General features: G+C 36.6%; 2 protein-coding genes across 13 annotated transcripts in view; one reads left to right on the top strand and one right to left on the bottom strand.

The window, feature by feature from the left end:
• The window catches only part of LOC309865787 (endogenous retrovirus group K member 7 Env polyprotein-like), a 1,143,634-nt gene that overhangs the window by 464,524 nt on the left and 652,109 nt on the right, over nucleotides 1-27,001 (top strand). The window lies entirely within an intron of this gene.
• The window catches only part of LOC309865776 (uncharacterized protein), a 229,017-nt gene that overhangs the window by 16,244 nt on the left and 185,772 nt on the right, over nucleotides 1-27,001 (bottom strand). For 10 of the 12 annotated variants that reach the window (XM_082732567.1, XM_082732569.1, XM_082732577.1 and 7 more), the window contains 2 exons: nucleotides 15,392-15,412; nucleotides 9,258-9,278 (listed from right to left, as the gene is read on the bottom strand). In XM_082732567.1, coding sequence (XP_082588693.1) covers nucleotides 9,258-9,278; nucleotides 15,392-15,412 — 42 coding nt within the window. The remainder of the gene's footprint in view (nucleotides 1-9,257; nucleotides 9,279-15,391; nucleotides 15,413-27,001) is intronic. The other 2 variants (XM_082732576.1, XM_082732578.1) reach the window with 2 other exon arrangements.

Genomic DNA, 27,001 nt, shown 5'->3' with positions numbered 1-27,001 from the left:
GCTGGCATGATATTTTCAGAGCACTAAACGAGAAAAACATGCAGCCAAGAATACTATATCCAGCTAGGCTATCATTGAAAATAGAAGGAGAGATTAAAAGCTTCCAGGACAAACAAAAACTGAAAGAATTTGCAAACACCAAACCAGCTCTACAGGAAATATTGAAAGGGGTCCTCTAAGCAAAGAGAGAGCCTACAAGTGGTAGATCAGAAAGGAACAGAGACCATATAAAGTAACAGTCACCTTACAGGCAATACAATGGTCCTAAATTCATATCTCTCAATAGTTACCCTGAATGTGAATGGGCTAAATGCCCCTGTCAAAAGACACAGAGTATCAGAATGGATAAAAAAAACAAAACCCATCTATATGTTGCCTCCAAGAAACTCATTTTAAGCCCGAAGACACCTCCAGATTTAAAGTGAGGGGGTGGAAAATAATTTACCATGCTAATGGACATCAGAAGAAAGCAGGAGTGGCAATCCTTATATCAGATCAATTAGATTTTAAGCCAAAGACTATAATAAGAGATGAGGAAGGACACTATATCATACTCAAAGGGTCTGTCCAACAAGAAGATCTAACAATTTTAAATATCTATGCCCCCAACGTGGGAGCAGCCAACTATATAAACCAATTAATAACAAAATCAAAGAAACACATCAACAATAAGACAATAATAGTAGGGGACTTTCACACTCCCCTCACTAAAATGGACAGATCATCCAAGCAAAAGATCAGCAAGGAAATAAAGGCCTTAAACGACACACTGGACCAGATGGACATCACAGATATATTCAGAACTTTTCATCCCAAAGCAACAGAATACACATTCTTCTCTAGTGCACATGGAACATTCTCCAGAATAGATCACATCCTCGGTCCTAAATCAGGACTCAACCGGTATCAAAAGATTGGGATCATTCCCTGCATATTTTCAGACCACAATGCTCTAAAGCTAGAACTCAACCACAAAAGGAAATTTGGAAAGAACCCAAATACATGGAGACTAAACAGCATCCTTCTAAAGAATGAATGGGTCAACCGGGAAATTAAAGAAGAATTGAAAAAAACAGGGAAACAAATGATAATGAAAATACAATGGTTCAAAATCTGGGGGCCACAACAAAGGCAGTCCTGAGAGGAAAACATATAGCGGTACAAGCCTTTCTTAAGAAACAAGAAAAGTCTCAGGTACACAACTTAACCCTACACCTAAAGGAGCTGGAGAAAGAACAAGAAAGAAACCCTAAGCCCAGCAGGAGAAGAGAAATCATAAAGATCAGAGCAGAAATCAATGAAATAGAAACCAAAAAAACAATAGAACAAATCAACGAAACTAGGAGCTGGTTCTTTGAAAGAATTAATAAAATTGATAAACCCCTGGCCAGACTTATCAAAAAGAAAAGAGAAAGGACCCAAATAAATAAAATCATGAATGAAAGAGGAGAAATCACAACTAACACCAAAGAATTACAAACTATTATAAGAACATACTATGAGCAACTCTACGCCAATAAATTTAACAATCTGGAAGAAATGGATGCATTCCTAGAAACATATAAACTACCACCACTGAACCAGGAAGAAATAGAAAGCATGAACAGAACCATAACCAGTAAGGATATTGAAACAGTCTTTAAAAATCTCCAAACAAACAAAAGAACAGGGCCAGACAGCTTCCCGGGGGAATTCTACCAAACATTTAAAGAAGAACTAATTCCTATTCTCCTGAAACTGTTCCAAAAAATAGAAATGGAAGGAAAACTTCCAAACTAATTTTTTGAGCCCAGCATCACCTTGATCCCAAAACCAGGCAAGGATCCCATCAAAAAAGAGAGCTATAGACCAATATCCTTGATGAACACAGATGCGAAAATACTCACCAAAATACTAGCCAATAGGATTCAACAGTACATCAAAAGGATTATTCACCACGACCAAGTGGGATTTATTCCAGGGCTGCAAGGTTGGTTCAACATCCGCAAATCAGTCAATGTGATACAACACATCAATAAATGAAAGAACAAGAACCATATGATACTCTCAATATATGCTGGAAAAGCATTTGACAAAGTACAGCACCCCTTCCTGATTAAAACTCTTCAAAGTGTAGCGATAGAGGGCACATACCTCAATATCATCACAGCCATCTATGAAAAACCCACCGCAAATATCATTCTCACTGGAGAAAAACTGAAAGCTTTTCCGCTAAGGTCAGGAACACGGCAGGGATGTCCATTATCACCACTGCTATTCAACATAGTACTAGAGGTCCTAGCCTCAGCAATCAGACAACAAAAGGAAATTAAAGGCATCCAAATCGGCAAAGAAGAAGTCAAATTATCACTCTTCGCAGATGATATGATACTATATGTGGAAAACCCAAAAGACTCCACTCCAAAACTGCTAGAACTTATACAGGAATTCAGTAAAGTGTCAGGATATAAAATCAATGCACAGAAATCAGTTGCCTTTCTCTACACCAACAGCAAGACAGAAGAAAGAGAAATTAAGGAGTCAATCCTATTTACAATTGCACCCAAAACCATAAGATACCTAGGAATAAACCTAACCAAAGAGGCACAGAATCTATACTCAGAAAACTATAAAGTACTCATGAAAGAAATTGAGGAAGACACAAATAAATGGAAAAATGTTCCATGCTCCTGGATTGGAAGAATAAATATTGTGAAAATGTCTATGCTACCTAAGCAATCTACACATTTAATGCAATTCCTATCAAAGTACCATCCATCTTTTTCAAAGAAATGGAACAAATAATTTTAAAAATTTATGGAACCAGAAAAGACCTCGAATAGCCAAAGGGATATTGAAAAAGAAAGCCAAGGTTGGTGGCATCACAATCCCGGACTTCAAGCTCTATTACAAAGCTGTCATCATCAAGACAGCATGGTACTGGCACAAAAACAGACACATCGATCAATGGAACAGAATAGAGAGCCCAGAAATAGACCCTCAACTCTATGGTCAACTCATCTTCGACAAAGCAGGAAAGAATGTCCAATGGAAAAAAGACAGCCTCTTCAATAAATGGTGCTGGGAAAATTGGACAGCCACATGCAGAAAAATGAAATTGGACCATTTCCTTACACCACACACAAAAATAGACTCAAAATGGATGAGGGACCTTAATGTGCAAAAGGAATCCATCAATATCCTTAAGGAGAACACAGGCAGCAACCTATTCGACCTCAGCCGCAGCAACATTTTCCTAGGAACAACGCCAAAGGCAAGGGAAGCAAGGGCAAAAATGAACGATTGGGATTTCATCAAGATCAAAAGCTTTTGCACAGCAAAGAAAACAGTTAACAAAATCAAAAGACAACTGACAGAATGGGAGAAGATATTTGCAAACGACATATCAGATAAAAGACTAGTGTCCAGAATCTATAAAGAACTTAGCAAACTCAATACCCAAGAACAAATAATCCAATCAAGAAATGGGCAGAGGACATTAACAGACATTTCTGCAAAGAAGACATCCAGATGGCCAACAGAAACATGAAAAAGTGCTCCATATCACTCGGCATCAGGGAAATACAAATCAAAACCACAATGAGATATCACCTCACACCAGTCAGAATGGTTAAAATCAACAAGTCAGTAAATGACAGATGCTGGCGAGGATGCCGAGTAAGGGGAACCCTCCTACACTGTTGGTGGGAATGCAGGCTGGTGCAGCCACTCTGGAAAACAGCATGGAGGTTCCTCAAAATGTTAAAAATAGAACTGCCCTATGACCCAGCAATTGCACTATTGGGTATTTACCCTAAAGATACAAACGCAGTGATCCAAAGGGGCACGTGCACCCGAATGTTTATAGCAGCAATGTCCACAATAGCTAAACTATGGAAAGAACCTAAATTTCCATCAACAGATGAATGGATCAAGAAGATGTGGTATATATACACAATGGAATACTTTGCAGCCATCCAAAGAATGAAATTTTGCCATTTGCGACAACATGGATGGAACTAGAGCATATCATGCTTAGCGAAGTAAGTCAAGCAGAGAAAGACAACTATCATATGATCTCCCTGATATGAGGAAGTGGTGATGCAACATGGGGGCTTAAGTGGGTAGGAGAAGAATAAATGAAACAAGATGGGATTGGGAGGGAGACAAACCATAAGTGACTCTTGATCTCACAAAACAAACTGTGGGTTGCTGGGGGGAGGGGGTTTGGGCAAATGGGGTGGGATTATGGACATTGGGGAGGGTATGTGCTTTGGTGATTACTGTGAAGTGTGTAAACCTGGTGATTCACAGACCTGTACCCCTGTGGATAAAAATATATGTTTATAAGAATTAAAAAATTATAAAAAAAAAACAACAAAAACTGATGATCAAAATAAAGATTTAAAATTAAAAAAAAAAAACTAAAGAGTTGAGTGTAAAGACAATGAAGCTCAAGGTCCAACAGAATTAGAAGTAAAACAAAACAAAACAAAAAACTGAGCACAGAAGAATGGATGAGTGACCTACGGACATTGGAATTGATAAACAATCCATTATCAGAGAACACAGAGGACACTGGGGTACAGAAAAAGTACAGACAAAAAATAATAATTTGAATATTCTATTGTTTGTCGAAGATTAGTTGACCATAGAGTTGAGGGTCCATATCTGGGCTCTCTATTCTCTTCCATTGATCTGTGTGTCTGTTTTTGTGCCAGTACCATGCTTCCTTGGGAATCACAGCTTTGTAATATAGCTGGAAATCAGACAATGTGATGCTCTCAGGTTTGTTTTTCCTTTTCAACATTTCCTTGGTGATTCAGGGTCTTTTCTGTTTCTGTACAAATTTTAGGATTATTTGTTCCAGTTCTTTTAAAAATGCCATTGGTATTGCACTGCTGGGTATTTATGCTAAAGATACAGATATAATGAAAAGAAGGGGCACATGTGCACCAGTGTTCATAGCAGCAATGTCCACAATAGCCAAACTGTGAGAGTAGTTGAGATGCCTTCAAGAGTTAAATGGATGAAGGAGATATGGTCCATATATACAATGGAATATTACTCAGCCATCAGAAAGGATGAATAACCACCATTTGCATCAACGTGGATAGATCTGGAAGGGATTATGCTAAGTGAAATAAGTCAAGCAGAGAAAGACAATTGTCATATGGTTTCACTTATATGTGGAACATAAGGAATGGCATGGAGGACATTAGGAAAAGAAAGAGCAGAATCAGAGGGGGAGATGAACCATGAAAGACTATGGACTCTGGGAAACAGACTGAGAGTATTAGAGGGGAGGGGTTGGGGAGATAGGTTAGCCTGGTGATGGGTATTAAGGAGGGCATCTATTGCAAGGAGCCCCAGGTGTTGTACATGAATGATGAATCATGGAACACTACATTGGAAACTAATGAAGTACTGTAGAGTGACTAACATAACATAACAAAAAATAAAGTAAAAAATAAAATAAAATAAAATCTACATTTAAAAAATAAATATATGTGGGGGTGCATGGGTGGCTCAGTGGGTTAAAGCCTTTGCCTTCAGCTCAGGTCATGATCCCAGGGTCCTGGGATCGAGCCCTGTGCCAGGCTCTCTGCTCAGCAGGGAGCCTGCTTCCCTTCCTCTCTCTCTCTGCCTGCCTCTCTGCCTACTTGTGATCTCTGTCTGTCAAATAAATAAATAAAATCTTTTTAAAAAAAATAAATAAATGTAACATGGAAATAAAAAGCAAAATAAGAGGTGCCTGGGTGGCTCAGTGGGTTAAATCCTCTCCCTTCAGGAGGTCATGATCCCAGGGTCCTGGGATCCAGCCCCACATCGGGCTCTCTGCTCAGCAAGGAGCCTGCTTCCTCTTCTCTCTGCCTGTCTCTCTGCCTACTTGTAATCTGTCTGTGAAATAAATAAATAAATGAAATCTTTTAAAATTAAAAAAAAGCAAAATAAAATAAAAATAAATAAATAAATATTTTCTTGGGTCAGGAATCTGGTTCATCCTTATAAGGTAGTCTCAGAAATGAGACCATGAAGCTGTACCTTTTCCTTTATGCATTTATATTTTTGGCCACAATAAGCTGGTACAATGGACTTGGTGTTTGTGTCCCTCCCAGATTTATATGTTGAATCCTAATTCCCAATGTGATGGTAGGTAGAGGTTGGGCTTTTAGGAGGTAGTGAGACTGTGGGGGTGGCATCCTTATGAATGGATTATATTAGTATCCCTATAAAAGGACCCCAGAGAGAGGTCTCCCATTTTTTGCTACAGTAAGGAGATGGCATTCTGCAACCTGGAGGGGGTTTCTCACCAGAACCTGACCATACTAACACCCTGATACTAGACTTCCAGCCTTCAGTACTATGAAAAATAAATTTTTACTGTTTGTAAGCTACTTGATCTATGGTACTTTGTATAGCACCCTAAACTAAGACAAATAGAATGTGAAAGTAGGATTTCTTTCTTTGTTCTCATGTTCCCATCAGTGTAGTGGAGAGAAGGAGGCCCACTTTAAGTCTTTTATTATTTTACTCAATCTTATGGCTGAAACCATTCAGAGACATTTAACATGTTCTCTCTCTCCCCCCCACTCCTCCTCCTCTTTCTTCTTCTTCTTCACTTTTTCATTCATTTTTCTTCTTGTCTCCTTTCCCCTATTTCCTTATTGTTGTTTATATCTCTATGCTTTTTTGTTTGTTTGTTTGTACAATCTGTTTACTAATGTTGATAAGCTACTTAAGCATTGGTAATGATTGTCTCAGATTCAGGCATTATTTTTTCCATTAATCTGGGGAATTGCCTTTTACAAAATATTTTTTAACTAAACCATATGTTGACAGCAACGAGATAAAGGGTTAAATATGAGATCGAAATTATTGTGTTAGAAGTGATGGTTTCCTCAAGAACCAATACTATAATATTTAAGGAGAAAAATTATCTCTGCATTTTATCACATATTTATCTGAAGTCAAAACACAAAAAAATGGGTGTCTTGGTTGGAGTTTTTGAATAATTTCTAATGATAGATTACTCTTAATTTTACTACATTTTTGTCTGAAATGCTACAATTTTATTCAAAGTAAAGCTTGCAGGAGAGGGAAGAGAGGAAAGTCAGTTCCAGATTCTATTTTCTCAGCTGTTTTGGAATTTGAAGCCATTTAGATTAAGTCATCTTTCATACATGTTCTTTAACTCCTCCATTTTCCCCATTTCCTAGTCTAAGATTTTTACATTTCTTATAGATTCTGTTGGAAATTTTGTTAGTTTTTCCTGATAACCTCTTATAATCATTCCAAGGAAATCATTTGTCTTTTATTTATTCTTTTGGATAAGTGATAGATTTCCTTTTAGGAAACATCATAAACTAAGGGAATATTGGGTAAATACACCAGTCTCAAAGGAAAAGTAAAAATAATCATATCAAAAATTTTCCCAGAACCCCCAGAATACTTTGAGTAGTGGAATTAACAAATAGGAAGAAAACATATGAATGGATATTAAAGATATTGACAGACAGAAATAAGAACAACATATTAAAAAAATTCCCCCCATGAAGATTAATTCCTATTCTATAGTCTTAGAAAAGGAGCAATAAAAGTGAGCTTTTTAGATGAGAGATGACAGAGATTAGCATCCCTTTTGTATGAATCATGTCCTCTTATTGTAATAGTGGTGGGTTGTGGGATAGCCATTTGATAAGGAGCATTGATATCTCTCAGTGGGTTGGTTTGCTGTAACATCATTTTACTTAAAAAAATCATTTTTCTCTTTGTTTTTCTTTCTATATATTCAGCTCATTTATTTTTAAGTATTTCCTTTTCACTTGTTCAGTATGTTTTTTAGAACATTTTTCAGACTTACCAGGAGTCTATAATAAACATATAGCTGAAATACACTAAAGAAATAACTTAGATCACAGATACTGGATCAGTGACTGAGTTACTATTTAAACCATAAATTCTTTTTTTTTTTAGACCATAAATTATTTTTCTAAGAAATAGCAAGCTCTCACAGTTACATTGAAGTATGTTATGGGTTGAATATTCTTATTTTAAGAATGACTTTTGGTTTTTGGATTTTCTGAACCCTAAGTTTGATAGGCCTTCAGGAACAGTTGAGTAGATGAAGCCCATTTTAGTTTTTCACTTCTTTCCTGAGTCCAGAATTGAAAGCTTTCAGTAGATTGGTATTTACACACTACCACGTCTCTCCTTTCTTTTCTTTGATCTGCCACAACTCTCTTTCTTATTTTATTCTCTTCTATCTTCCTGTTCATATTTAAAACTCTGAATACTGTTTTTCAAGATAAATAACAATTTTGTGATAAGCAAATTATTTTGTGATCTCCCCCCCATTTTAAAAAGAGATTTTATTGAATTATCTCTGCACTCAACATGGGACTTAAATTCACAACTTCAAGATTAAGAGTCACAAGATCCCCCAGCTGAGCCAGCCAGGTGCCCCAGCATCATTTCCCTTTATGTTAATTTTCTTTTAATCACAAGGGTGAGTTTTTAAAAAATGACACTACTCTCACAGCAGGAAGAAGGAATGATAAGCTCTCATTTTCCCTGTATAAGGGATAATAGTAGTCTCTTAACATTGCTTGAGACCAAGGTATTTTTATTGAAGAGGAAATTATTAGTCATTACTACAGACTTTTCTAAAGTTAAATATTTCATTTTAATGTTTTATTTTTGTACATGGTATATATTTTATGTTGATAATATTTTCTTAAGAACATCAGTGATCTGGACCTCAGGGCCATCAAATCATCTATGACATGTGCATAGGGGTTTTAGTTCTGGCAAAGACAGAACTTAAGAGGGCTGGGCAGGGGTCTATCAATCCTCTCCAATGACCACCTTTTGTCACTCACCATCTTGTTGGAAATTAAAACTCCTGAAGGATTGTAACTGTTGTCTTACTTTAAACCAAAATTCCCTAAATTCATCAATTAATTTCTTTCAATTATCTTTTTAGGTTACTTTATTGCTTCTGTTCTTTTTAAACATATACATAAAATATATTAAATATTGGGAAATGCTTCTGTTATTAATTGTTGTTTCAGTTAGTGATTTAAACATTTCACTGTGTAAAAATTTCTCAGTGAACTGTGGAACTTCTGGATAAAAAGGAAAAAGGGAAAGGAGACAGATATGTGAGACTGAATTGAAATAGAGAGCCCGAGTTGAAACAGGCATTTTGTGAAAAATTCCTTGGATTCTACAGGAGTCTGACATATACTAGAAATAAGAGATGCAAAGGAACTTACTTGTGGGTACTGGAGTTGACCCTAAAAAACAAAACCAAGAAAAATAGGATTTTTTAGTATAATATATAGTTTCCTACCATATTTTTCCAGAAAGACTTTTTTAAAATGGGACATTTACAGAGCACCACACCAATTCTACATTTATTTCTAAAGCAACTTGGCAATTTTGATGGGCCTGGAGGAAAAAACAGAAAATAGCACTTATTCTACATGTTTTTCATATATATTTAGCCATTTAACTATTTCATTTATAGTTGAACTATTTATGAAGTAAAATTTTTCAGTATTTGAATTTTCTTACCACATTTAATTCCCTCAGATTTCCTCATGTAATCTGCTCCTGCTATCTGTCTTAGTCTGGGGGTCAATTTGCTTTTGTTATTTTATTATTATTATCATTATCATCACCATCATTATTATTATTCGGCACATGTATCTCAGAGTGCAAAGTCAAGAAATTGCTCACAATAGGCTTAACACATTTCCCCTGGTGATGTTATTACACATCACATGAATATATATATTTTTCTATTAATGAGGAATATATGCTTTCTAAAGATTATCAGTAAACTACATATTTCAAAACAATTTGAAGAGTTTTCCAAAAGCTAGAAATGGCAGCCCTTAGATAGTATAGAAGACCAAAATGTATTATGAGGAGAAAACAGCAAGAAAGCCAATGAATAACACTGATTCTCCCACAGAAAAACACCACTATTTGAGGTCATTTTGTCTGGCACATATTGAAGAAAATTAACATTGATAACATTCCTTCTTTCCTTCATTCTGTCAATGTTCATCAAGAAATATTTACCAATTTTGTATTCCAGGCACTGTACTCAACACATGGATCTAGCTCTGAGTGAAAGACTGTTTTTAGGAGCTTCTGACCAGAGGTGTCAGGCTTAAGCTTTAGGATGTGCACAGAAATGTTTCACTTCTATTAAAGGTAAATTTAAAATTAAAATTAAAATAGTTTCATTGAATCCATAAATGCATATTTTTAAACTTTCAATTTACTATTCAGTTGAGTGGGAAAGAAATAGAAAAAATGGCAGTATTTCAAAGACATGAAAATGTTAATATACCGATCTCTTAATTTAGAAAAGCTTATGCATCAGCAAATATATTTCCATTCTGAAAGCAGATGCAAGGTTATTTCATAAAGCAAAGCTGAATTTGCTCAGCACTCTTCAAAAGGGAGTTGAAATTCAGGCTCTCCTACATTGAAGCTTCAATTAAAATTTTCTTCTTCCATTTGTCTTTTCATTCCTTCATCTTAACCTTTATTTTTTTCATGAAAAACATTTAAATGGGAAATATGTCTTCTTTATTATTATCAGATTATTATATATATCCATAGGATAATTACATGTTTTAAAGTCTATATTCATTTTAATAATTAGTGCTTTTTTGCAGAGAAAATTAGAATTTATAACCTAAAAACAAGTTCCTTTTAGGTTTTCCAACTGTGCATAGTATATAGTCATAAAATATAAAAATTAGATTTCCCCCCCCTCCTGGCACTTCGAGAATAGTTTCTTATGACAGTCTTCCTAAGGGAGATTTTACATCCCTCTGCTGAACTCTTAGGATTTTTGGCTTATCCTTGCTAAGATATTCTACTTTTTAAAAATTTTTATTTTAATAAAAATATAATGATTTTTAGTCCCAGGGGTACAGGTCTGTGAATCTCCAGGTTTAAACACTTCACAGCATTCACCATAGCACATACCCTCCCCAATGTCCATAACCCATCACCCTATCCCAAACCCCCTCCCCCCAGCAACCCTCAGTTTGTTTTGTGAGATTAAGAGTCTCTTGTGGTTTGTCTCCCTCCCGATCACATCTGGATATTTCACTTTAATTTCATCCCTTTTTCATCTCAAACATGAAACCTGGTTCGTGTCAAAACCCACCTAACTGTCCATGAGAGAGGCTTTAAATGTGAAGTGATCATCTAACCATAGAAGTGGTTGCCCTCTGAGTCCTGTTATCACATTGTTTTCAGACTCATTTGCTAAAATGCAATTCTGTTTGTATTCTTTGAAAACTTCTTGCAAGACCAAACTCTTAATATAACATCCTTCATAATTTAGCCTTATACCCTTCTCCAGACTTCTTTCTTCCTGACAACAACACCTCCCTTCTGTTACTAGTCTTTAAACCCAACACAGAATCAGAGGAAGATGACACTGAGAACAAACTTGAGGACATTCCATTTACAAAATTTTAGTGAATGATTCTCTCCCTGATACAGACTTAGAGAAAGACACTGCCTGAATTTCATGAAATATTACATAATTCCTGTCTCAGTAACATCCCAGATGCTTCTCTCCAAATGGCATTTACTACCCTCTGTCATTTTAAGTTGTCTTATTACACCCAGGCCCAAGGGCTTCTCATTGTTATTATGAAGTTCTCTATACTTGGGATCTGATATTTTGGCTTCTGTTTTCAGTGTAAGCTTCCATAGTGTACACTATTGTCTGTGTTTCACTGATGAAGTAAATTGCCTAAAGTCCTCCAGCTCTTAATTGGATATGAACCCATTTGAACCCTAGCAGCCTGGCTCCAAAACCCTTACCTCTAACATTGTTGTTTTATCCCCACCCTTCTCCCCAGGTCCATGTTGACTTCTTTGGCACTTTAATCCTTGACATCCATATCTCCTTGAATTTTACTTCTTTGACACTTTTCCTTTACATGATTTTTTTCTTTTATTTATTTATATTTTGAGGGAGACAGAGAAAGTCAAGGAGTGGGGGGAAGGGCAGAAGGAAAGAGAATCTTAAGCAGGCTCCACACCCAGGACAGGGCCCAATGTGGGGCTCAATTTCATGACCCTGATATCATGTACATGATTTTTAATTTCTCGCTCCTTCTTTTTGCTCTGTTCTTTTCTTCTGTGAGACATTCTTTTAAACTAGAGAGGATTGTTAACCTGTCTTTAGCTACAGACCAAGAAGGTGGAGGTTCTGTTCTGAGAATCTCAATTTGACACCACATTACTTTATCTCTTTCCAAGATTTATAGATAAATGAAAAGAATATGATTATCTTCCTTTTATAAAACAAATGCTTAAGGGTCTGCTATGTTTTATGTGGTAGTATAATATATACTGGAGATGAAGAAATGAACAGAGGAACACTGTGCCTGTACTTGCAGACTTAGCAGTTTAGTAAAGAATACAGGCACATTAGCAATTAGTTTCATCAATGTGGTGGACGTTCATACTAAAGGAGTACTCAATCTATATGGTATCAAAACTCTCTAGAAATTATTAAGATCTCCTTTAATGAAAGATAGCTTGGTGTGCTGGGGGGTTTGACTTTAGGGACCAGTACTGTGTAGAAGAGAATTAACAGGTATATTAAAATCTTAATGTGAAGATAAAACTTTAGATCTCATAAAATAAAATACTGGAAAACACCTTCAATGGTCTTGTGTTGAGGAAAGGCCTCATTAGAACCCCCAAAACACAGAATTTGGGAAACAAATGTATTGATTATAATAAAATTGTATTTCTTTTAAACTAAAAACATCATAGACAATGTTTACAGACATATAATAAATTGAGAAAATATATTTTCAAAGTATAAAAGTCACAAAAGATTAATATCCACATTATACAAGAAAGACCTGCAAAGTAATAAGAGCAGGAACCTGAATGGGGGGAAAAAAAGGCAGAAAAGATGAATAGGCAATTTATAAAAGGAAAGTCTGAATGGCTATGTACATGAACTCACCACTAGACACCAAAAAGCAAATTAAAATAACAACAAAGAGCTTTTCTGTACCAAACAGAATGGCCAAAATTAGGATGACAGATAAAACAAAGTGCTGTGTAGCATATCAGGTGAAGGGAATATTTCTCCAACAACTGGTGAAAGGATAGATTATTACATTAGTTCTGGAAAGCAATCTAGGAAAGAAATTAAGTATCTGTACATCTCATCAGTAGCACTACTCCTAGTTATAATTCTGAGAAATAACTCACAAGATCTAAAGAGAACGCACTCTAGATGTTGATTTAGGCAAAAAGCTTGTGAGAATTGGCCAGAAAGCCCCTGCAGACTGGCTTCCAGTGGCCGGTGCCTTCGGGTGAGCCTGCTGGGCCCAGGATGGAGTCCCCTGTGCTGTCGCCCAAAACCTACGGGAACACTCTAAAAAGTGGACATATGATACTGATGGGTAGGATATAATAAGGAGGGGCAGATTGAAGATTCAGCAGAATTGGATGACTGATGGGAAGAACTTCTAGTATTGATAAGAATTGGTGGAATCCAGATCCTGGGGGGAGGAGCTGATACTAATAGTAGAGACATGGCTATCATTGTAGAAAAAGGGAGGATTAGTGGAAGGCTTTCACCTATGGATTATAGGCACATCTCATTTTATTGTGCTTTACTTTATAATACTTCACATATATTGTGTTTTGTATACATTGAGATTCAAGACTTCAGTGGAAGAGGTACCTGAAGATATGGTGGAAATAGTAAGAGTACTAAAAATCAGAAGTAGAGCCAGAAGATGTGACTGAATTGCTGCAATCTTATGATAAAACTTTAGTAGATGAGTTATTTCTTATGGATGAGCAAAGAAAGTGATTCCTTGAGATGGATCTGGTGAAGATACTGTAAAAACTGTTGAAATGACAACAAAGGCTTTAGAATATTACATAAACTCAGTTGCTTTTTAAGCAGTGTCAGAGTTTGAGAAGATTGTCTTCAATTCTGAGACAAGTTCTACTGTGGGTAGAATGCTATCGAACAGCATCCCATGCTATAGAGAAATAATTCATGAAGGGAAGAGTCAACTGATGCTTCAGACTTCATTATTGTCTTATTTTAAGGAATTGCCACAACTGCTCCGAACTTAAGCAACCACATAATCAATCAGTCAGCAGTCATCAACATTGAGGCAAGATCCTCCACCAACAAAAAGGTTGTGTCTTGCTGAAAGCACAGACGGTGGTTAGCATTTTTTAGCAATAAAGTATTTTTAAAATTAAGTTATTTTTTTCATTTATTTATTTTCAGCATAACAGTATCATTATTTTTTCACCACACCCAGTGCTCCATGCAATCTGTGCCCTCTATAATACCCACCTGGTACCCCAACCTCCCACCACCCCCCCTGCCACTTCAAACCCCTCAGATTGTTTTTCAGAGTCCATAGTCTCTCATGATTCACCTCCCCTTCCAATTTACCCCAACCCCTTCTCTCTAACTCCCCATGTCCTCCATGCTTTTTGTTATGCTCCACAAATAAGTGAAACCATATGATAATTGACTCTCTCTGCTTGACTTATTTCACTCAGCATAGTTATTTTTTTAGACATAATACTATTGTACATGAAAAAGAGTATGTGCACTGAGAAACCAAAAAAATTCATTTGACTTGCTTTGTTGCAATACTTGTTTTATTGTTTTATTGAGGTAGTTTGGAACTAAACATACAAGTTCTCTTAGGTATGCTTGATATTTGGTGGCACAAACCTGAGGATTATGTGTGTCTTTTTTTTTTTTTTTTTTTTGTCTTTCAACATGATGCATAGCCTCTGCGGAGAGTGAGAGGTGTGAAGAAATTTTAATTTCATTTACATCATGAGGAAATTTCAATAGTTTCTTTGGAGAATGGGAGTGCAAGTGGATGGGGGAAAGATACTGTGACCAGCTTTGAGTGAACAAAGCTTTGAGTGAACACCTGAGGCTGGCAGCTATGAAAAAACAGAGGGACAAGCAAGCATAGTGGTGACACGCTCCAGTCGCACCTCCAAGTATTGAGTAATAGTATTGCTTGTTATTTAAAAACTTCTTCACTCATTGTATACTCTTTTATTTTTCTATCTTCGCTGTTATGTTTTAATTTATTTAACTTAAAATTTGGTATGTGTTTTTCCCCTGAGTAAGATATTATTAGGTTTTACTATTAACTCATTTGATATGGATTGATAATATCCTTTGTAGGTTATTCTTTCTACAGTTAAATAGTTTAGTTTCCAGAAATTTAGCAAAAGTATTAATTTGTTCTCGACTGAAAATGACAACCAGCAAAATTAATAATAGTCTCATCTACACTGTAATAATCCAAAAATATAACATAATTACAAATATCACAATGTTACTTACTGGGAAGTGGTGGAGCTTGTGCTGAAATACAAGAAATATAAGTTTTGTTAGGCACTTATGGGCACAGTATACCTACCCCTATTAATCTTACATGAGGGAATCTTTTAATCAAAAGCTATAAGCAAAGGGACTTCTGTATCAATTACTTTGATGTTGGGGTTCCTGACAAAATATTCACTTAGAAAGTATGTCAGATGCTCAATTCTGGTGTTGGAAAGGAAGTAGGACCTTAGTATCCACTAAGCTGTTGTGATATCCACACTGTAATATCCTTTCCAAGTGAAGAACTTGTTTGTTTGTTTATATTGAAACACAGTTGACACGTGATGTTACATTAGTTTCAGGTGTATAATATAATTACTTGGTAAATCTGTATGTTATGCTGCTCCTCTGTTTTTCTTTCACCTCTTTTTTTCCTCTTTTCTGAATTTTAATTCCAGGATAGTTAACATAGAGTGTTTTATTAGTTTCAGGTGTACAATATAGTGATTCAACAAATCTATACATTATTCAGTGCTCATCAAAATAAATGTATTCGTAAGTCCATCTACCTATTTAACCCATCTCCTAAACACCTCTCTTTTGGTAAACATCAGTTTGTTCTCTATAGTTAAGAGTCTATTTGGAGGGGCGCCTGGGTGGCTCAGTGGGTTAAGCCTCTACCTTTGGCTCAGGTCATGATCTCAGGATCCTGGGATCCAGCCCCACATCTGGCTCTCTGCTCCGCGGGGAGCCTGCTTCCTCCCTCTCTTGCTCTGCCTGACTCTCTGCCTGCTTGTGATCTTTGTCTGTAAATAAATAAATAAAATCTTAAAAAAAAAAAAAAGGAGTCTCTTTGCAGAAGGGATTTGAGGGAAATTGGAAGGGGAGGTGAACCATGAGAGACTATGGACTCTGAAAAACAACCTGAGGGTTTTGAAGTGGCGGGGGGAGGGTGGTTGGGGGAGCCAGGTGGTGGGTATTAAGGAGGGCATGTATTGCATGGAGCACTGTGTGGTGCAAAAACAATGAACACTGTTAAGCTGAAAAGAAAAAGGAAAAAGAGTCTATTTGGAAGGTGGGCAGGGGAAGCAGACTCCCCGCTGAGCAGAGAGCCAGATGCAATGCAATGTTGGGCTCGATCAGAGGACCCTGAAATCATGATCCGAGCAGAAGGCAGAGGCTTTAACTCACTGAGTCATCCGGGCGCCCTCAATTTTTAGATTTTGAGTAATCTCCATACTGTTTTTCAGAGTGGCTCCCCCAGTTTCCCTTCCCAAACATTGCAAACAGTTTTCTCCACATCTTCATGAGCAGTTTTCTTGTGGTTTGTTTTTGTTTGTTTGTTTCTTTGTTTTCCCATTCTGATGGTGAGGTGATATCTCAATGTCCTTTTGATTTGTATTTCCCTGATGATGAGTGATGTTGAGCATTTTTTCATGTGTCTGTTGTCTATCTGGATGTCTCCTTTGGAGAAATGTCTGTTCATAACTTCTGCCCATTTTTAAAATTGGATCATTTGTTTTGTGATGTTGAGATGCAAAATAATCTTATTTTTTTTGCTTCTAATCCTTTATCAGATACGTCATTTGAAAATATTTTCTGCCACTCATTAGTTTGGCTTTTAGTTTTGTTGATTGTTTTCTTTGCTGTGCAGAAGCTTTTTATTTTGATGTTCCAATAGTTTATTTTTGCTTTTGTTTCCCTTGCCTTGAGAGATATATCTAGAAAAAAATTTGCCATGGCCCAAGTCAGATAAGTTATTGCCTGTGTTCTCATCTACGATTTTCTTGGTTTCAGGTCTCACGTTAGTCTATTTTGATTTTGCCTTTGTTTATGGTGTAAGAGAGGGGTCCAGTTTCATTCTTCACAGGTAGCTGTCCAGTTTTCCCAATCTCATTTGTTAAAGAGAATTTTTTTTTCTATTGAATTTTTTTCCTACCTTGTTGAACATTAATTGACCTTATCTGAACTATGTATTTTGTTCCACTGGTGTCTATGTTTGTGCCAGTCCCATACTGTTTCAATTACTACAGCTTTATAATAAATCTTCAAATTTGAGATTGTGAGTTTGCCAGTATTGTTCTTTTCAAGATTGTTTTGGCTTTGGAGTCTTTTGTGTTTCCATATAAATTTGGGGGTTATTTGTTCTAGTTCTGTAAAAGATGTCATTGGGGTTTTGGTGAGGATTGCATTAAATGGGTAAATTGCCTTGGGTAGTACAAACATTTTAACATATTTGTTTTGCTATTCTATAGGCATGAAATGTTTTTCCCTTTCTTGTTTCATCTTCAATTTCTTTCAACAATATTTTATAATTTTCTGAGGTTCAGATGCTACATGTCTTTCACTTCCCTGGCTAAGTTTATTCATAGGGATTTTATTATTTTTGGTATAATTATAAATGGAACTGTATTTTTTTTTCTTTTAATTTCTTTTCAGTGTTCCAGAATTCATTGTTTATGCATCCTCCAGTGCTCCATGCAATATGTGCCCTCCATAATACCCACCACCACGCTCACCCAACTCCCCACTTCCCATCCCTCCAAAACCCTCAGATTGTTTCTCAGGGTCCACAGTCTCTCATGGTTCATCTGCCCCTACAATTTCCCCCAACTTTCTTCTCCTCTCCATCTCCCCATGTCCTCTGGTGTTATTCCTTATGCTCCGCAAATAAGTGAAATGACATAATAATTACTCTCTCTGCTTGATTTATTTCATTCAGCATAATCTCTTCCAGTCCCGTTCATGTTGATACAAAAATTGGGTATTCTTCTTTTCTGATGGAGGCATAATACGCCACTGTATACACGGACCATATCTTCTTTATGCATTCCTCCATTGAAGGGCATCTTGGTTCTTTCCATAGTTTGGCGACTGTGGCCATTCCTGCTATGAACATTGGGGTAGAGATGGCCCTTCTTTTCACTACATCTCTACCTTTGGGGTAAATACCCAGCAGTGAAATTGCAGTGTCATAAGGAAGCTCTATTTTTAATTTCTTAAAAATCTCCACACTGTTTTCCAAAGTGGCTGTACCAACTTGTATTCCCACAAACAGTGTCAGAGGGTTCCCCTTTCTCCACAACCTCTCCAACATTTGTTTCCTATCTTGTTAATTTTGGCCATTATGATGTAAGGTGGTATCTCAATGTGATTTTGATTTGAATATCCCTGATGGCTAGTGATGATGAACATTTTTTCATGTATCTTATAGCCATTTGTATGTCTTCTTTGGAGAAGTGTCTGCTCATGCCTTCTGCCCATTCTTCAACGTGGTTCTGTCTTGTGCGTGTTGAGTTTGAGGAGTTCTTAATGGATATCAGCCCTTTGTCTGGAGTGTCATTTGAGAAAATCTCCAATTCTGTGGGTTGCCTCTTTGTTTTGTTGACTGTTTCCTTTGCTGTGCAGAAGCTTTTTATCTTGATGAAGTCCCAAAAGTTCATTTTCTCTTCTGTTTCCTTCACCTTAGGAGACATATCTTGAAAGAAGTTGCTGTGGCCAATGTCGAAGAAGTTACTGTCTATATTCTATCTAGGATTCTGATGGATTCCTGCCTCACGTTGAGGTCTTTTATCCATTTTGAGTTTATCTTTGTGTATGGTGTAAGAGAATGGTTGAGTTTCATTCTTCTACATATAGCTGTCCAATTTTCATAGCACTATTTATTGAAGAGACTGTCTTTTTTCCACGGTATATTTTTTCCTGCTTTGCCAAAGATTATTTGACCATAGAGTTGAGGGTCCATAACTGGGCTCTCTGCTCCATCCACTGGTCTATGTGTCTGTTTTTTGCCAGTACCATGCTATCTTGGTGATCACAGCTTTGTAGTAAAGATTGAAATCAGGTGACGTGATGCCCCCAGTTTTTTTTTTCTTTTTCAACCTTTCCTTAGCAATTCAGGGTCTCTTCTGATTCCATACAAATTTTAGGATTGTTAGCTCCAGTTCTTTGAAAAATGCTAGTGGAATTTTGATTGGAATGGCATTGAAAGTATATATTTCTCTAGGCAATATAGACATTTTAACAATGTTTATTATTCCAGTCCATGAGTGTGGAATGGTCTTCCATCTTCTTGTGTCTTCTTCACTTTCTTTCATGAGTGTTCTCATGAGTAGTTCCTTGAGTGCAGATCCTTTACGTCTTTGGTTAGGTTTATTCCCAGGTATCTTATGGTTCTTGGTGCTATAGTAAATGGAATCAATTCTCTAATTTCTCTTTCTGTATTTTCATGGTTAGTGTATAAGAAAGCCACTGATTTCTGTACGTTGACTTTGTATCCTGCCACATTACTGAATTGCTGTATGAGTTCTAGTAGTTTGGGGGTGGAGTTTTTTTGGGTTTTCCATATAAAGAATCATGTCATCTGTGAAGAGAGAATTTGACTTCTTCATTGCCAATATGAATACATTTTATTTCTCTTTATTGTCAGATTGTTGTTGCTAGGACTTCTAATACTATGTTGAACTAGAGTGGTGAGAGTGGGCATCCTTGTCATGTCCCTGATCTCAAAGGGAAGGCTGTGAGCTTTTTCCCATTGAGGATGTTATTTGCTGTGGGTTTTTCATGGGTAGATGTTATGAAGTTGAGGAATGTTCCCTCTATCCATATACTTTGTAGCATTTTGATGAGGAACAGATGCTGTGTCTTGGTGTCAATTTTTTTTTTTTCTGCATCAATTGAGAGGACCATATGGCTCTTCTCTCTTTTCTTATTGATTGTTCTATCACATTGATTGATTTGCAAATATTGAGCCACCCTTGCAACCCAGGAATAAATCCCACCTGGTCCTGGTGGATAATCTTTTTAAGGTACTGCTGGATCCTATTAGCTAAGATCTTGTTGAGAATTGAAGCATCCATATTCGTCAGGGATATTGGTCTGATATTCTCCCTTTTGTTCGAGTCTTTTCCTGGTCTGGGGATCAGGATAATGCTGGCTTCATAAAAAGAGTCTGGAAGTTTTCCTTCTTCTTCAATTTTTTGAAACAGCTTCAGAAGAATAGGTATTATTTCTTTGAAAATTCCCCCAGAAAATGCTAGGTCCTGGGCTCATGTTTTTTGGGAGGTTTTTAATCACTGCTTCAATCTCCTTCCTAGATATTGGTCTATTCACATTGTCAGTTTCTTCCTGATTCAGTTTTGGATGTTTATAGTTTCCAGGAATGCATCCATTTCATCTAGGTCACTTAAATTATTGGCATATAACTGTTGATAATAATTTCTGATGATCATTTCTGTTCCCTCAGTGTTAGTTGTGATCTTTCCCTTTTCATTCATAATTTTATTAATTTTGGTCTTTTATCTTTTCTTTTGGATAATTTTGGCCAATGGTTTATCAATCTTATTGATTCTTTAAAAAAAAAAAGCATCTAATTTCATTGATGGATTCTCCTGTATCTCTACTTTCTATCTAATTCATTTCAGCTCTAATCTTGATTATTTCCCTTCTTGTGTGTGGGGTTGGCTTACTTTTTTTTGATTCTCTAGTTATTTAAGATATAAAGACAGCTGGTGTATTCTGGATTTTTCAATTTTTTTGAGGGAGGCTTGGATGGCTATGTATTTCTCCCTTAGGACTGCCTTTGTTGTATCCCCTAGGTTTGGATGGAAATGTCTTCATTCTCATTGGTTTCCATGAGTTGTTTAAGTTCTTCTTTGATTTCCTGGTTGACTCCAGCATTCTTAAGCAAGGTAGTCTTTAGCTTCCAGGTGTCTGAATTCCTTCCAAACTTTTTCTTGTGGTTGAGGTCCAGTTTCAAAGCACTGTGGTCTGATAATATGCATGGAATAATCTCAGTCTTTTGGTATCAGTTGAGCTCTGATTTGTGACCCAGCATGTGGTCTATTCTGGAGAAAGTTCCATGTGCATTGGAGAAGAATGAGTATTCTGTTGTTTTAGGGTGGAATATTCTGTATATATCCTTGAGGTCCATCTGTTCCAATGTGTCATTCAATCCTCTTGTCCCTTTATTGATTTTCTGCTTGGATAATCTGTTTATTACTGAGAGTGATGTGTTAAGATCCCCTATTATTAATGTATTCATATCAATATGAGTCTTTATCTTGATTCATAGTTGTCTTATGTACTTTGCTGCTCCCATATTGGGAGCATAAATATTTACAATTGTTAGATCCTCTTGGTGGATAGGTGTGGAGCGGGACTCAGACCCCAGTGGCACAGCTTGTGTGCCGAGTGCAAAAGGCTGTGGTTCTAGACAGCGCCTGCTGGCGTCCACGCCAGACTCTCTCATGTGAACCACTGCCACCCAGATGCTGTCATTTTCGATGGTGGCTCAGGGACCAAGGCCTGACTTCTTTGCTGCACTCTCTCTGGCACAGCGCCAGCCACCGCTGGTGGTGTGTAGTTAGTTGTTCGCTGTCCTGGGCCCGTTAGCTTAAGCCTGTGTCCTTAACTCCCCAATTCCACCAATTTCCCTTTAATATCTTTTGTTCTTTTTGAGTGTTTTTAACTAGAATCCAAGATAATGCTGGTCCCCAATCACAGGGTACTCTCATGTTTGGGGTACTACTTTCCAATGGGTCACTTCTGGTGGCTCCCTCCTCCTTTTGTTTATCTTCTAATATCAGTCCCATGTCCCCACTCCACTTTACCTGTCTACTGGCATCTTCTGCCCCCATAGAGATCCAGAAGTGTATAATTCTACTCTCAGGCTGATTTCATGGGTGATCAGAGTGCTTTGGTAAATAATCAGCACACTTTAGGGGACTGGTTGAAACAGCGTGCCCTACTTCTCTGCCATCTTGCCCCCCTCCAGAACTATTTTCTTAATTCATCTTTCTACAATTTCATTAGTAGTTTAGAAATGCAACAGATTTCTGTATATCAATTTAGCATCGCATGACCTTATTGAATTTATTTACCAGTTCTATTAATTTTATGGTAAGGTCTTTAGGGTTTTTTAATATACAGTATCTATCATGTTACCAGAAAATAGTGAATATTTTACTTATTTACCAACATGGATGCATTTTATTCCTTCATCTTGTCTAAGTGCTGTGGCTAGGACTTCCAGAACAATGTTGAATAAAAGTGGTGAGAGTGAACATCTTTTTATTCCTGACCTTATGGGAAAAGCTCTCAGTTGTTCCCCAATAAGCATGTTAGCTGTGGATTTTTCATATATGGTTTTTATTATGTTGAGGTTTATTCCTTCTAAACACACTTTGTTGAGGGATTTTATCATGAATGGGTGTTGTACTCCATCAAATGCTTTTTCTGCATCTATTGAAAAATCATATGGTGTTTATCCTTTCTCTTGTTGATGTGATGTATCATATTGATTGATTTCTCTATATTGAACCACTTTGTATCCCAGGAATAAATCTCATCTGATTCTGGAGAATGATTTCTTATTTAATATATTGTATGTGGTTTGCTAATATTTTTTTGAGGACTTTTGTATCCAAGTTCATCAGAGATGGTCTGTGGTTCTCTTTTTTGGAGTGTCTTTATCTGGTTTTGATACCAGGGTAATGCTGACCTCATAGAATGAATGAATTATTATTGTTTTTATTTTTTAAATTTTATTATTTTAAAATAAAAATGAAAAAAATTCAAATAATTTTTATTATTGATACTGCGATTTTATTATTTTGGAATAATTTGAGAAAAATAGACATTGTCTTTTTTGTTTGTTTGTTTAATTTGAGAGAATTCACTCATGGAGCCATTTGTTCCTGGACTTTGATTTGTTGGAAGTGTTTTGATTACTGATTCAATTTCACTGCTGGTAGTTAGTCTGTTCAAATTTTCTATTTCTTCCTGAGTCAGTTTTGGGAAGTTGTATGTTCCTAGGAATTTATCCATTTCTTTTAGGTTGTCCAATTTGTTGGTATATAATTTTTCATAGTACTCTCTTAATACTCTGTATTTCTGTGGTTTCAGTTGTTACCTCTCTTGTTTGTTTTCTGATTCTATTTATTAGAGACCCCCTCTCTCTCTCTTTTACTATTTTTTTTGACAAATCTGGCTAAATGTTTATCTATTTTTTTTATCTTTTCAAAGAACCACCTCCTGGTTTCAATGATATTTTCTGTTTTTATTTGTTTCTATTTCATTTATTTCTTCTCTAATCTTTATTTCCTTTCTTATACTGCTTTTGGGTTTTATATGTTCTTCATTTCTAACTCTTTAGGTATAAGTTTAGGTTGTTTGAGATTTTTCTTGCTTCTTGAGATAGGCCTGCATTGTTGTAAACCTCCCTCTTAGAGCCACTTTTGCTGCATCTCAAAGATTTGGAATCATTCTGTTTTCTTTTGTCTACATTTATTGTTTTTTAATTGTCTCTTTTTGGTTGACACATCCATTGTTTAGTAGCATGATATTTAACCTCCAAGTATGGTGTTCTTTCCAATATTTTTTTCTTTTTATTGTGGTTGACTTCTAGTTTCACAGTGTTGTGGTCAGAAAAAAAATGCATGGTATGACTTATAGTTTGAATTTGTTGAGACTTGTTTTGTGGCCTAAAATGTGATTTGCTTTGGAAAATGTTCCATATGTACTTGAAAAGATGTGTTTTCTGCTATTTTTGGATAAAATGTTTTGAATGCATCTGTTAGAGTCCTCTGTTTCTGTGTGTCATTCAAAGCCATTGTTTCCTTACTGCTATTCTGTTTAGATGATCTATCCACTGATTTAAGTGGGGTGTTAAAGTCCCCTACTTACTACTATTGTGTTACTATTGGTTATTCCATTTATGTTCGTTGTTAAATACTTTATATATTTGGTTCTCTCATCTTGCATCCATAAATATTTACAAGTGGCATATATCTTCTTGTTGGATTATACTGTTTATGGTTATGTAGTGTCCTTGTTTGTCTTTTGTTACAGCCTTTGTTTTAAAGCCATTTTGTCTGATATAAGTATTGTTATTTCAGCTTTCTTTTCACTTCCATCACATGATAAATGTTTTTGCACTTCACTTCACTTCACATTCAATCTGCTAATGTTCTTATATGAAATTATTCTCTTGTAGGAAACATATAGATATGTCTTTTTTTTTTTTATCCATCCTGTCATCCTGTCTTTTTATTGTTTAGTCCATTTACATTCAGTTTAATTATTGATAAGTATGTGCTCATAGCCATTTTGTTACTTATTTTTATGGTTGTTTTTGTAGTTTTTCTCTGATCCTTTCTTCTCTTCTATCACAGTTTGTTGTTGTTATTGTTGTTGTTGTTTTTATGTGATGTACTTGGATTTATTTCTCTTTATTTTTTTGCATATCTATTACTGGTTTTGATTTGTGGCTACCAAAGGTTGGTATGAACATCTTCTGCATATAACTGTCTATATGAAGTTAAAGATTGCTTAAGTCTGGACCCATTCTTTATACATCTCTCCCTGCTCATGGTTTGGGTATATGGTGTCATACATTTCATCCTTTTATTTTGTGGACCCCTTGACTGATTTTTTTTTTCCCTTGACTGATTTTTAAACATATACCTAATTTTACTACTTTTGTGCTTCCTATTTTTCTTATTCCTGTTTATGGTTTTCTTTTCCACTCAAAGTGACCACTTACATTTTTTGTAAGGCTAGTTTAGTGGTCATGAATTCCTCTAACTCTTGTTTGTCTAGGAAAATCTTTATCTCTTCTACCCGAATAATAGCATTGCTGGATAGAATATTCTTGGCTGCATATCTTTCCCATTAAACACTTTGAACACATGATGCCACTCTCTGCTGGCCTACAAAGTTTCTGCTAAAAAAAAAAAAAAACCAGCTGATAACCTTATGATGTCTCCCTTGTATGAAGCTATTTTCCTTTCTCCTGCTTCTTTTAAATCTCTCTCTTTTCATTACTTTTTGCCATTTTAATTCCTATGTCTCTTGATGTGATCCTCTTGGGGTTGATTTTGTTGGGGGCTCTCTGTGTCTCCTCATGTATCTCCTTTCCCAGATTTGGAAAGTTTTTAGCTATTATTTCTTCAAATAAATTTCCTGCCCTCTTTTCACTCTCTTCTCCTTTTGGGATCCCTATAATGTGAATGGGCTTGATAGTGTTGCTGACTTCTCTTAATCTATTTTCATTTCATATTCCTTTTACTTTCCTGTGTTCAGCTGGATTACCTCCCAATAGTTTGTCCTCCAGGTTGCTGATCTGTTATTTTGCTCCCTCTAGTTTACTACTTTTTTCCCTCTAGTATATTTTAATTGCAGCTATTGACTTCTTTATCTCCGATTTGTTCTTTTTCTGTTTTCTAACTTAGTTAAGGGTTTCACTGAGGTCCTTCCCTCTTTTCTCAAGTCCAGTTATTATCTTTATGGCCATTACTTTAAGTTTTCTATCAGTCATATTACTTATCTTCGTTTTGTTTGGCTATCTTATTAAAATTTTGTCCTGTTCTTTCATTTGGGACATATTCCTCTGTCTTTTCATTTTGTCTAGTTCTCTGTGTCTGTTTCTATGTGTTTGGGAAGTTAGCTACATCTTCTGCTCCAAAAGGTAGTAGTCTCAGGAAGAGGTCCTATAGTAGCCTGTAGGGCACTGTCTCCTATTCAGAACCTGATGCTTCTTGGTTGTCTCCAATATGAAGTGTGTGCAACCTACTATTGTGGCTATTTGCCTTCAGTCTAGTTATCTGCAATGGGTCTCTTTGCCTGTGGTGGGCAGAAATTGGTCCTGTGTTAATGGGCCAGTCTGGGACTGTCATGGGCTTGAATTGAAACAGAGAAAGAATTTTACAGAGCTACAGTTACATCAAATTCCAGGGAGCTTTCTCTGTGTTGACCTCTGGGAAGCTTTCATTGGTGGGTGGGGCCTACAGTTAGATCAGATGTTCATCCCAGCCCATTGCTGACTCTGCAGTAGAACTGGTGTGTGTGGTTTTCTTCCCTTCTCATTAGGGCAGGAGTCACTTTGGGGTGGTGCTGGCCTCTGCTGGGACTGCTTGCACACTGTCACATTTGTTACACCACTTTGGATGGACTCTGGCTAAAGGGGCATTGGATAGAATGGGCTCACAGGAGAATACAGAGGTGTGGTGTACAATGCCAACAAGGCATGTCTGTTTTGGGAAGGGAAATGCAGATTTCCAGGAGAACTGCTGAGGCTGAAGTGGGGCTGGAGAGTTGGTATCTACTGAAGAGTGCAAGGGTGGGCATACCGTTAGCAAACTAGATGAAAATTGTTCAGAGTGTGCTGGTTCCCACAGATGTTTATGTATCTAGGCTGGGCGATAGGATAGGAAATGGAGCTTGCCAGCTCTTTTGTTCTTGGAAAAGTCTCCCAAGTATCCCTATAGCTCCAGCATTCACTCTGAGATTACTAAACATATATCCGTTCCATATATCCCAGGCATTTTTCAGACTGCTGTTTCTCTGCTGCACCTCAGCAAGACTATTTATTGTGCTGTCTCTTTAAGGCAGGGACTCACTATCTTAACACTCTCTGGCTTTCCCAGAGTCAAGCCCACTGGTTTTTAAAGATCTAGGTGTTAAGTTCCAAAGACTGTAGGAACTTGTGAAGTTAAATTCCCAATTTTTAAAGCCAAATATGGGGATTTATCTCACAGTGTGGGTAGCTTGTATCTGAGATGGGGTCTCTTCCTATCTCCTTTCCACTCTAGTGGTCTCCCTCTCTCCCAGGTACAGTCCCATGAATAA

Source organism: Mustela nivalis (genome assembly GCF_964662115.1).
Source record: "Mustela nivalis genome assembly, chromosome: 5".
In the NCBI taxonomy this organism is placed as follows: Eukaryota; Metazoa; Chordata; class Mammalia; order Carnivora; family Mustelidae; genus Mustela; species Mustela nivalis.
Note: the sequence above shows the minus strand (reverse complement) of the source record. Positions and strands in the feature narration are given on the sequence as shown.